This window comes from Athene cunicularia, assembly GCF_003259725.1.
Source record: "Athene cunicularia isolate RWA chromosome 12 unlocalized genomic scaffold, athCun1 chr12_part1, whole genome shotgun sequence".
Lineage (NCBI taxonomy): Eukaryota > Metazoa > Chordata > Aves > Strigiformes > Strigidae > Athene > Athene cunicularia.
Genome location: NW_020799116.1, coordinates 13,555,031 through 13,566,989, shown reverse-complemented (window position 1 = coordinate 13,566,989; position 11,959 = coordinate 13,555,031). Strand labels below are relative to the sequence as shown.

Below are 11,959 nucleotides of genomic sequence, written 5' to 3'. Positions count from 1 at the left end.
CCAGCCCCCGCAGCACAGATGCGGTTGTGTGATTCCCCAGCTTTTATATTTGCACCAACATCTCACAAAACACAGCTGCCTTCGCAAACGGCTGGGAGCAGCCGCAGCCACCAAGCCCCACACCTGCCTGCCCTGCCACAACCCGACGTGGTCTCACCCCCTGGCAGGGGCCAGGATCACACCGGTTTGCAAAGTCAGGGCGCTGGTTGGAGCCATTTGTTACACTTGGTGTGAACAGAGGGACCAACCCCCTCCCTTCATGGCACCAGCCTCCTTCTTCAGGTCTCTCCCTCCTCCCCAGCCAGGACCTGGGCAAAGAGCAAAACCAGCCCTCGAGCTCCACTGCCTCAGCACATTGGCTGAACACCTCAGCCTCTTCCAGGACAAGAGGTGTAGACATCATCATTGCACCTGCAACTCATTGGGCCAAAAGGTCAGTATAGAAGTCACAAGGCCACGCTGATGCTAGGAGCAGTCTTGAAGAGCAGTTTTAAGCACACTTGCACTCTGCACAGACAGTCGGTCCAGCCAGCTTCTCCAGACCACACAAAACACCCATCCCAATCTGTGACACCATCAGCACCAGCACTGAGAATAGAGCAGGGCACCAATTCCAACTCTGCTCGCCTCCTGCACTGGTTTTTGTACACTTGTGCACATATATATCACATTCCCACCTCCACAAACCATCAGTTTGTAGGTGGAAAATGGAATCCTCCTCTTCAGCGTCCTTAACATGCTGTGGCAAGGAGCTCCCCAGCTATCCCACCCCATGTGGAACACTCCCCCTCTGCCTCATGTCACTGCCAGTTTGTTTGATGGGAGGGAGATTAAACACAGTGGCTCTTCAGAGCTCATCACAGCTGCACTGTGCAGCCATTGCAGTCTGAGCTCCACCACCCAAGGCCAAAGGAGCAGGAGAGAGGTGCAGCAGAGTTAAGACCCAAAACACCACTTTATAGTTATTGCTCCCCTCTCCCCCAGCTTGGTTTTCTCCACACTAGAACTGTATTTACAGAAAACAAGCACAGAGTGATGCTTTAAATGGAGATGAGCAGAAGGTCCACATCTTTCAAAGAGATGCAGTCAGGAAAGTGGTCCCACCAGGACACACTGCTATTGCAGAGTAGGTATTTGAAGTTGATGTGGACAGTAAAAGCCCAGTCAAGTGAAAGAAAAGCATGATAGGACAAAGCCATAAAATAGAATATAGAGCAAAGACTGTTAGAAGGCTCTTGAAATAACTGGCCTCATTTCTCTATACTTTTGTTTTCTGTCATCCTGTGGACACAGGAGTAGTGAGCTCAGTCTGGCTGAGTGCAAGCATAGGGTCTTAGCCAGCACCTAGAAATTAAAGGCTTAACCTTGACTAGGCCTTTAGCTCACTCTAAGGTACCCTCTAGGCTAGCCCTGCCTCTCCTCCAGCTGAAGTACTTAACTGGTGAGCTGGGAAGGACTGAGCCTGCTCTTCTCACCACCCCCTCCCTGAGGAAGGTAGGCAAGAGCTCAACCCTCCTCTTCCCACATCCACAAAGGTTTTCATATGCCTAGGACAGGACTGAGGGACTATGCTCATGAAGAACAATCAGATCCAGCACCATTCCTGCCACTGCAAGCAGCTTCAAAAGCAGCACAGTCTCAGGTCAGCCAAGCAAGCAGGGCCTGCTCAATGCACTCCTGAAAACCAATGTGTAAGGCACAGAGTCTGTAGTAAGGAAGAAGTACAAACATCCTTTAGTTAGCAGGCACTGGCTTGCTAAAATGGTGACTAGACAGAGGAAAGACAGCATGTTAGTGAAGGAAAAAAAAGAGAGTCAAAAACAGAAGTAAACAAGAAGGTTTGTTCTTGTTAAGTTTATTGGCATCATGTTTCTCTCTTTACATAAGAGCTCAGCCTACGTACTAGAATGTAGACCTCTGGAAAACAGGTAGAAGGGCTCCATTTAAGCAAGCTACAAACGCAAGAACAAATACCAGGAAGAAAGGAAGAGAGGAAAGGGACTAGATTGCCAAGTTTTTCCATACCAAAAATCCAGATTAGCAGTCAGTAAGAAGAAAGGGAAGATTCATAGTCCAGGTCTTTCATCAGGAAACAGCTACTACAACCCAAGGTGGGAGGAGCTCCTTCCACAGTACCAAGAGCCCCTGGGACACCTCAGCTCTGGCTCCTTCTCACACTTGCTCCAGGATGTTAGGAGTTAAGCAGTAGGGGAGGTGAACAAATGAGGTCATTTCATAGCTGTATTTAATTTTAAATCCAAGAATCCAGTGTGCATATCAATGCTGTTATGCAAATTGAGAATTTAGATACAAGGAAGCCAGACAGATTCTTCAGAAGATGAAGCCTTTTTGGCCTCAAAACAAGAAGGCTTACATAGTTCATCTCTACTGTACAGAATACTGCCTCTATCTGGACTTTGTGTTGCTATCACACTGCAGTTCACAAGTGTCCTCCTCACTTTCTACACAATCTGTGTTTCAGTACTTGAACATGTAATTCAGGAATTTTACACTAATTTATACATTTTTAATTGGTTGCATATATTAACATGTACTATAAGATTTTTCCTAAAGAAGCATTACATAATACATGGATACTGTAAAAAGATCTGATTAGTTAAAAGTAACAAGCATTAACAGAGATACATACAAAACTCAACCTAGTTGGACTGAGTGCTGAGCTTGCAATGAACTATGGGTAATCAGCCTTTCCAGTTGCAGCCTTCACAGGGGAAAAACACGAGACAGTTAAAAATGTATGTAACTTGTTACACAGATTACCTGTAAACAGTTTCTCTCCATTGGACACCTGGAATTAGATTCAGTTCCAAACATACATAAGAGTTTCCATTTTAAACTAAGAGAAAGGTCTGTTACCATTAAGTGTGATGTAGATGGTGTGGGGACGTGAGCTCTGAAGTGCAGGACTCACAGATGCTCATGGAAAATGGGTGGATTTTGGCAGCTGGAGATGGAAATTTTTTTAAATTTCGTTTTAAACACAGAAGAGGGGCTGTGTGTTTGAAGGCCTAAGTGTGATATTTGTTTGTGAAGGACTGTGCTCAACCCCTCCCTCTCCCCTCAGCAGCTGCAGCTCTCCGCAGAAGCCTTCACTCGGTCATTCTTGTCTAGTTTGATAGGTTCAGGGAATTCATTGTAAAGCTCCACTTCGGTTTCCTAGTGGGAGAGAAGGAAGGAGTTAGTGTCACAGCTCTGCAGCCAGCTCCTAGCATGCAAGGAGCCATTCTCAGCTGGGGAAAGCTGTCAGAGTGCCCAAGGCTACCCGCAGCAGCTGAGCTCAGCAGGCAGGATGGGCCCAGGCAGAGGGCAACCACCGGCCCCCTCCCTACCTGTTTAAGTGCATTTCGTGCAATCGTCTGGAAAGCTTGTTCCACATTAATGGCCTCCTTGGCACTGGTTTCAAAGTAGGGGATGTTGTTTTTACTGTAGCACCAGGCTTGTGCCCGTTTTGTGGTGACCTGGGTGGACAGAGAGCAGCAACACCACCTTCAGCTATGCAGGAAGGGGGTTTTATTGCCAGGGCAAGGCCAGAGACCCCTCATAGCCACCCTGAGCTAAGACAGCAGTTCTGATCTCATCAAAACTACAGCCTTGATACAGAGCACAGGAGACTGCTGCCCACCATCAGGTACACAGCCCCGGGGAAAGGAGCACCACACCTGAGGAAGACAGCAGGGCACAGAGCACTCAGGCACCTGCAGAGCAGGAACTTGCTCCCATAGGAGTTTCTCAGCAATTCTGAAGAAGAATCCTATCTACCCAGGCTGTTGCTGCAATCCTTCCACCAGTGGGCAGGAGCATGCTGTGCACAGGGATTCTGAGCTCTCCAGGCAGGAGAAACTCTTCCCCAGCAGCACACAACAGCTGAGCCAGGCTCAGGCACCTCTCTCTCTTGTTTCTCAGATAACCCTCCCGTGTTGGTACAAGGAATAGCAATTTCCTAAGAGGAGGCTAGCAAATCCCAGTACTCACTTGTCTGTTTTCTAGGTCAATCTTGTTTCCCAGCACAACAAAAGGAAAGTTCTCAGGATCCCTTGGACTGGCCTGAATGAGGAATTCGTCCCTCCAGCTGTCTAGGGTTTTGAATGTGTTGGGGGCTGTGACATCAAACACCAGCACACAGCAGTCTGCTCCCCTGTAGAAGGCAACTCCCAGAGACTGAAATCGTTCTTGTCCTGCTGTATCCCATATCTGGAGCAAAAGACAGGGCAGATAAACCAGCTGTACTCTGACAGAGTCCATCCACAACTAGGGCATTCATTTCAGAACTACCCACCAGGCATCTACAGCCTCCAGCTAGGTAGAGAGAAGCACCTGAAGGCTTGGGAATTTCTGTAGGCACTAAGTATCAAGAGCCAGAAATACCCTTCTAAAGATAGTTAACTCTTTTCGTGTTCAACCTCAAGCAGGACTCTTATTAGGGTCAGCAGGTGACCTGCCTGCAGTGCTTGGGTATCAGCACAGTCCAAACACTCCTGATGACTGCAACAGAACTTTTGCTGCCTTGCAGTCAGTCTCACCATGGAGAGATGAAAGCTTCAGATACTGGAGACATAAGCAGACTGGCAGGTTAACACTACCCACAGGGCTCAGGGCAACACAAGTAGGTGACCTGACTAAAAAGTCCTTTACCAGCCCTTTCCAGTTCCTGAACACTAGGGATGTGCCTTTTTAACACAGTCTAGTTTACTGACAGTACCAAACACTGGTTTTTAAGTTGGGCCTGTCAAAGCTGTTCTTAGCTGAACCCAAACTAATCTTTGCCCCCCCACACCCCATTCAGCCCATGCACAGATTTCAAGAGAAACGCAGCAGCACCTATGGCCAAGGGCAGTTTAGCGCAAACAAGATTCACACACAGTACACAGACCCCTGCACCACTCTGGACTACAGTGGGGCAGATACTTCCACACAAGTGTAGTCCAGGCAGCCTGGCAGCAGGGAGCAGAGTCACTCCTTACCTGCATTGTCACTAGCCTGTCATCCACCATGACCTCTTTTGTCAGGAAGTCTGCGCCTATCGTAGCCTTGTACTGGTTACTGAATTTCTTGTTCACATACTGGTTCATCAGCGATGTCTTTCCCACCCTGCACAGAAAGACAAAAATTACTAGGTAGGCTGTTTCTACCACAGCGTTTAAATTAACCACCCTGAACAGAACACCCCAGTGCCCCTTGCCTCCCACCATAGCCTCCTGGCCTTTCAACCAGGGAAAATGCACCCACCTCTGCAAGAAGGGGCTTTTACAGCAATAGATGCTGAGGCAACGTGCTGAGTAAGAGCATTAGCTACCTAAGGATACAATCTTGAGAAACCTTGTTTCCCCATCAGTAATCTGATCCTTAGTAAGGAACATGCATCATGTTATGATCATAAGGGCTATTTTGGAAGAAGGTGAAGTGCCCCCAAGAAACCCACCAGAAAGTTATCTTCAGCCTCTGCTAAAGGAGGAGGTGGAGGAACAGACAATCTCAGCTGGCAGCAGCTCACATACACATCTGCTGGGCACCCAGAGGTGGAGATCCTCCCCAGAGAGCCAGTTTAGAGGTTCACATGCCCTCCCTGCAGCTGAGAAACACTCCCTGACCAACAGCTTGCTGGGCACAGTGGTATAAATAAGCCTTATGTCATGGGAATCAGGTTACAACCTGCATGGTAAGTAACCTGTAAGAGCAGAGCAGACTCCTTGCTCAACAGCACACAGCAAAGCCCTTCACTCCAAGGGGCAGGCTCCAGCGAGATTATACAGAAGCTAAGCAGATGGCTCAGTATAAACTATGTCTCTGACAGAGGCAAAGTTTTAATAAGTCACCTAAGATTGTTTAATAGTGGTTTGGGGATTTTGGTCTTTTGTTTTTTCATTTGACTGAAATGCTCATTTCAACACTACATGTCCTCCTTGCAGAAAGGCTATCCAGTTCTGCTACTGAAGTTGTCTGCCCACTGCATTTCCCCTGTTAAATGTTGTGGCCGGACTTCAGGATACTAAACTGTGGGGACAAATTCAGGACAGAGGGTGAAGAGTTCTTAAATCTATAGATTGAGGTAATATAGTTAATATTATAGGTAACACAGCTATCTGGGGTTTTAAAAATCCTCCTAGCACTGCTCCAGGCTCCTACTAGTCAAAGCACTGCTCCAGCTAGATGCAGATTGGTAGTTTAAAGACTCCTCCACTTACCCAGAGTCTCCAAGGATGATGACTTTCAGTAACACTTTCTTCCTAGAAGTCATCTTTTACACTAGAAAGGAAGAACAACTCCATCAGACACCATTAGCATGTCATTCCTCAAGGCAAAAAGCAACATGTTTGGAGTCTGAGAAATCCAATTCCCAGCAAAGAACCATTGACCAGGATGGCCCAGCACTCCTGAAACCAGACTCCTTCAATTCAAGGCTACACTGAAGTACTAACCAGATGTTTACCCATTTCCTAGGCAGGGCCACATCAGACCAGTAGTGGCAACTTAATATGAACAGGTAGATAGCCAAGCACTTGTCCTTTGCAGTACCAAGTCCATTCTGGACGGTATTTCCAGGCCATCTGTGGGTATACTAGCCTAGACCATCCCTCTTAGCCCCACAGGAGGCAGTGCAGTAAAGCTTATCAGCCAACACACACTAATTCTTACACATGCTACAAAGTGAGATGTAAGTAGAGATGTGTCTAATACCACACAAGTTTTTTTATACTGTTCAGTAGTTTCCCAGTAGACAAAAAAAAGGGCTTCCTGCACCTTTTAGGTTCAGCTTGGAGAAGCAATAGTTTTCTCTAGCAGCTGTGCTTTGTGAAAGTGTCAAGTACCAAGGATATGCTGTGGTTGAAGTGGTTGCAAGACAACCACACAGGCCCGCTAAACAACAAACTGCTACCAAACTCCACAGCTTTGCTGAGAGCATATGAAGCTAACTACTGCCACCTCACCTTCGGTGGAGGGCCAAGGCAGGCTAAAGTGACAAACCTCACAACATTCAGCCTATTGCTCTGTTAGATGAGTTGTTTGTTCAGCTGAATCCTGCCATGACTCCAGTCCACTTTGTAGGCAGTTGACTCTAAATGTGCCACTAATGGTCCATCTAGTTAGCAAGAAGGAGACTTGTGCTCCAGAGATCCACACTCTTACTTGCTCCCAGATCTCCTTCAGATTAGGGAAGAAGCTAGAAGTACATCAGATGCAGCAGGTTCTGAATACACTTCTGGATGTGCTTCAGCCCAGTGAAAGCAAGTACAAAGTCTTACTATTAGTGGCTGAGCATGCTCTTCCTCCCACAAGGCCTTTCTCCCCACCTCTGGGGAGGGGATAGGACAAACCATTCTTAGGGGCTCAGGCCCAATCTGATCACAGACCCTAGTTTGGTACTGACCTGGTCCACAACACAAGGACTCCTTGGCTTTCCCTGAGGAGCCCTGCAGATTCTGTACAGCAAGAAGAGCCAGAAAATGGTTATAGCTGTGCTACCTGAGTTCAAAGACCCTTGACAACAGGCTTCATATATTAAATCCTTATATGGGGGACTCAGTTACCCTAAAATTCCCATGCTGCTACACTACATTCATTGCCCCACACAGCTTCTACTCTTCAGGAGCTATTCCCAACTTTCACAGCTAAGGAGGCCTTCACTTCTACAACAGCACGGATACATGCACCTTCTGAGCAGCTCAGTCCTAGGCATTTCCTGGGATATGCAACAGCCTAAGCTGCTAGATAACTGCAACCTGCTTCTTCCCACTACTACAGGAAGTAATATGCTCCAAGCTGTAGGAGTCTCTTCCTAGAGTCCAGTTGCAAAAGGTCTTAATCATCTCAAGCTTTGAGTGTTAAAAGACATGCAGACTTTTAGACTTTGCCACCAGTGAACACTGCAGAAGCTGAAGCAGCCCTCCTGCAGTTGCTGTAGGTAGTGGTGCACTTACAGCCACACCTTGTTGGCTTGCACCCACCTCATGCATCTAGATGGGAAACACTCTTGAGAAGATATAACAGCCAGAGGCTGTTGTGTAAACAGTAGTGACGGGCCACCTACAGAGTTCATGCTGTCCACAGATGCCAGAGCGCCTGCACAGGACAGTTTCTCCATGTGTAAACACCTCTCCATTCCAAGGCTGGCTGTTGCTGGACTGCATTGCTCAATCATCCAACTGGCAGCCCAGCTATACCAGCCAAAATATAGCCAGCTGAAAGTTGTCAACAACCTCAACATTTAGTCCTGCTTCTGCTCTTGCCAAGATCCACACTCTATAGCTCATCTCTATAGCCATAGGGAGAACAGACCATGTAAGCTCCTTCAAGCAGACTGCACCTCCTGTGTTTTCAAAGCATGTAGCACAAGCAACACTAGCGCTAGCCAAGCCAGAGACTTCTGTAGCACAATCAGCCCAGATGGAGCAAGAAGCAAGCGAGCAGAGCTTTCAAACAACTTAGCTATGTCCACTGAATGGTCATGGAAAACATCTGTATAAGATTCAGGTCCAGTGAGAGAGTCACCTGTTTTCCTCAGGACAGAGGAAAACAACTCACCCTGAAGTGACTGTGCCAGAACCCACCACATACTGCTTCTATTCTCCTCCAAGTGTTTTCAGTATCGCTTGCCACTGGCTGCTGCAGCTCAGTGCTTCCTGGCATTTGAAGCAGCTCTGGACAAACTGGCATTAGTTCTCATGCTCAGGGAGGGATTTGCAGAGCCCTAAATTACAACACTAAATCACACTAGATGCTTAGCACTCAAGTTCAACACCACCCGAAGTCCCACTATTAAGAGGGGAAGCTGCCCTGTTAAGTCTCATTACCTTGGAAGTAGCTCAGCTGAGCAGCCACCTGCAGACATGGGAAGTGAGTCTGAGTCAGACCTGACACTGCCTACCTGTCATAGCTGGCAGGCTACTCCATCAGTGTGCAGGGCTATTACTGCCTCATGAACACCAGTCAGGAGAGACACTCAGCTTCCATCCCAGGTGATGCAACGGATATGAGCCATGGCACTGAAGCAGGTGCCTCAGCTTGGTATTTGGTTTGAACCATGAGACAGTGAGGAACTCCAGTCCTGCCAGGGGCCAGCAGTAGACACTGCCCAGTGTTTCCCATCCCTGTTCTACTAGGCTTGATCAACACTGCTTTGAAGCCCAGTCAGTTGATGGGCCAAGCCCTCTCATTAATCTCTCATTATAGGTATAAACAGACCAACACTTCTGAGTTATTCATTGCATAGTACAAGAAAAGCCCTTTCCTTTGGAGAGGGGACCACATCTCCAGGTCTTGGAGGAAGTACCAGTGTTTGATCTTCTGGAGACTTCCTATAGAAGGAAACCCCTCTAAGTTTAAGCAGCAACAAGTTGCTCTCTACAGCACGACATCTGCTATTCCCCTTATCCTTACCATGTTCTGTGTGGCTGAGTAGGTCTCCAACAGCAGCTCCAGCTTTAAAGGAGCTATTTGTGCTAAGCAGAGGTCTGACTAGTCCTAGTGAGATCTTCAATCTAGATGGATTGAAGACATCCCTGTTATCTTAACCAGGGTTTCTTATGAAGCAACCCAAAGAAAGGGTCAAACTACTCCAATGACAGAATACCATGCCTTTCCCAATGTTTGCCTCCAGCCAGTGTTTTAAACAAGCTGAGGGACTGGTAGTGAAAGACACTAGTACTCTCTGAAGATCCTAAAAGTGAAGCCTCACTACAGTCTCCTTGACACCATGCAAAGAATTTTTGTGACTTCAGCTCATACTAAACCAACAGCAAATTCATCTTCATGGCAGAGGATGCTTCCACACACTGCAGTTCAGGTAAGCTCAGAAATACCTCAGTTGATCCTAGTTACAGCATGCTACTTGCTGTGTCAGTAGAACAAGGTGCAACCAACCAATCCTGGGCCAGGTTCAGTACTCAGATTTGCCTGCCTGAAGTCAGAGACAATTTATGATTATTCCCTTGTTAACAAAGGCAGTTTCTCACACTACATGGCATTGAGCAGGTTCATTAGTGCCTGATGTCCCAGAAATGGAGCCCACATACACGCTCTAAGCTACACAGATCTCATTTTTGGTGAACATTGCTAGTACAAAATCAACTAAGGGAGACCAAGGAGAATATAGCTTTAGCTCACAGGCGAAGCAGTTTTGAATACCTGAAGGAGCAGTTAGTTCACATGAGAAATTTCTCCAGTCACACTCGTAAGAAACATTAAATTACTGAGCTAAGCTGAGATGCAGGCTGTGCAGGGTTTCCCCCATGCTCTCGCAAAGAGCAAGCTCAAGACTGAGTAAAGATCAAAACTGTGATGGTGCTGAGTCAGTGGTATCCAAGTCTAAAACTATCTTACACTAGATACACACCCTGTCTTGCTTTATGATATTTGATATAATTACTCTAGAACAGCATTCTGTAAAAGTCACATAAGCCCTTAAGATGGCAGTGTGCAAGATAACACAGGGCTCATATCCAGTCCCAGGAGCATTTCTGAACAAACACTTCCTTTTTCAGAGATACCATGAAGAAAAACCTGTTCGTTAAGATTTGATCCAAGACATCACTTCTGTTTTACACTGTGTGAAGTCTGTTGGAGCGAGGTCACCTGCATGACTGCTCAGAACACAACCTACCAGCACACACACAGCTAGCCCCACTTGGGAGCCATCAGAAACTTCCCATCAATATCATTCCTCCTCCTGGCATAAGTGGTGACAAGGAATGATACAGCTGCCTCTAATACAGAAGAGGAGTCCTTCCACTCGATTTTTAAGGCCTATCCCTCTAAGCAAACAAACCGTTAATAGTATGTTGACCCTTATGAGATTAAGCCTGGTATAGCATGCTCTCTCCCACAGTAGCATTACTACCTTTGTAAGGCTGGCCTGCTGGAACAGCAAGGGAGAACCCCTAACATCTGACCTGTGAGCATTACTGGCTTAGCTGATCTGACAGGAAGAGTCAAAAACTGTCCTATGAAGCTCCATAGTGCTCCAGCTCCTCAGATGCAAGTGCAAATAAAGCCTATGCCAAATTTAATTAGGCTTCCCTTGGTGCTTTGGAGTATATTACAACTGCCCTTTCACTTACTGTATTGAGACAGTTGCTTTAACTCAAAGCAGAAATGGACGGTTAAGGATTCCTTAGAGATGTTCACATGTGTCAAGTCACAATGCAGTCATTTTAATATTAATTAGGTTGCTACAAGCAAAGAACAGTAGGAGCTTGCATTGATGGCCCACCAGATCGCCTAGATTAGCTATCCTTCAACAGAAGTAGGCCTTATGATAGGAACACCCTGTTAAATTGCTCATGGACCATTTTAGTATGAAAGAAGCCAGCCTGGGGCAGGGAGGGCAGGAATCTCACCTCCATGGACAACAGCTCCCTCGGCAGCAGCATACCCATATCAGTTCTGAACCTGCTGACAAGCTGCTGGAGCTGTCCTTACTCTGGCAGCTTTGCTATTAAACAGTTCAAGTTGCAATCCTAACAAAGGAACAGGAACAAAAGCTTGTTTATGCAGAGGCTGGAAGAACTGGGACATTTGACCAGGAGTTCTCTGCTCTTCCACCTACCAACCTGTGACCTGCACCTTCTGCTAGAAACCAGCTGAACACTGAAACAAGACTGTTGGACTGCACCTCTCACCTTGTGTCCTTTGACAGGGATGTTTCACTCTATGCCAAAAAGGCACAAAGCTGCAGGTAAGCAAGCCTCAGAGCTGAACTCACTGCAGCCCTTATGAATACCTTGTTCAGCTCCCCTGTCCCAACAAGCAGCACAAGGGTAGGTGTTCCACAAAAAGGCACATTTGAACCTGACGCACTGCTGGACTGTTCTGAGTGCTGTGGCTGATAAGCAGAACATTCATTTCACTATATCCCAGGACCTTCAGCAAAAACAGCCAACCATTGAGGAAGCCAATTTGGATAGGTCAGTACTCTGTTAAGGGATACCACACACTGCAGTAG

The 11,959-nt window shown here is 46.9% G+C and overlaps 1 protein-coding gene across 1 annotated transcript; it reads right to left on the bottom strand.

The window, feature by feature from the left end:
* Window positions 1-1,838: 1,838 nt before the first annotated feature.
* On the bottom strand, window positions 1,839-6,330 carry RAB7A (RAB7A, member RAS oncogene family). Its single transcript, XM_026857451.1, has 5 exons — window positions 6,204-6,330; window positions 4,983-5,109; window positions 3,994-4,212; window positions 3,351-3,479; window positions 1,839-3,177 (listed from the first exon to the last, which is right to left on the bottom strand). The coding sequence occupies exons 1-5, from the start codon at window positions 6,254-6,256 to the stop codon at window positions 3,082-3,084; spliced, it is 624 nt and encodes a 207-aa protein (XP_026713252.1). The 5' UTR covers window positions 6,257-6,330; the 3' UTR covers window positions 1,839-3,081.
* Between the last annotated feature and the right edge of the window lie 5,629 nt (window positions 6,331-11,959).

What these genes read in the sequence shown, in the direction of transcription:
- RAB7A (XM_026857451.1), bottom strand. Translation starts at nt 6,256, where the DNA reads ATGACTTCTAGGAAGAAAGTGTTACTGAAAGTCATCATCCTTGGAGAC. An exon ending in ATCATCCTTGGAGACTCTGG is followed by an intron (nt 5,110 to 6,203) that starts GTAAGTGGAGGA and finishes CTTTCTGTGCAG; the next exon opens with GGTGGGAAAGACATCGCTGA. An exon ending in ACAGGCTAGTGACAATGCAG is followed by an intron (nt 4,213 to 4,982) that starts GTAAGGAGTGAC and finishes CTTTTGCTCCAG; the next exon opens with ATATGGGATACAGCAGGACA.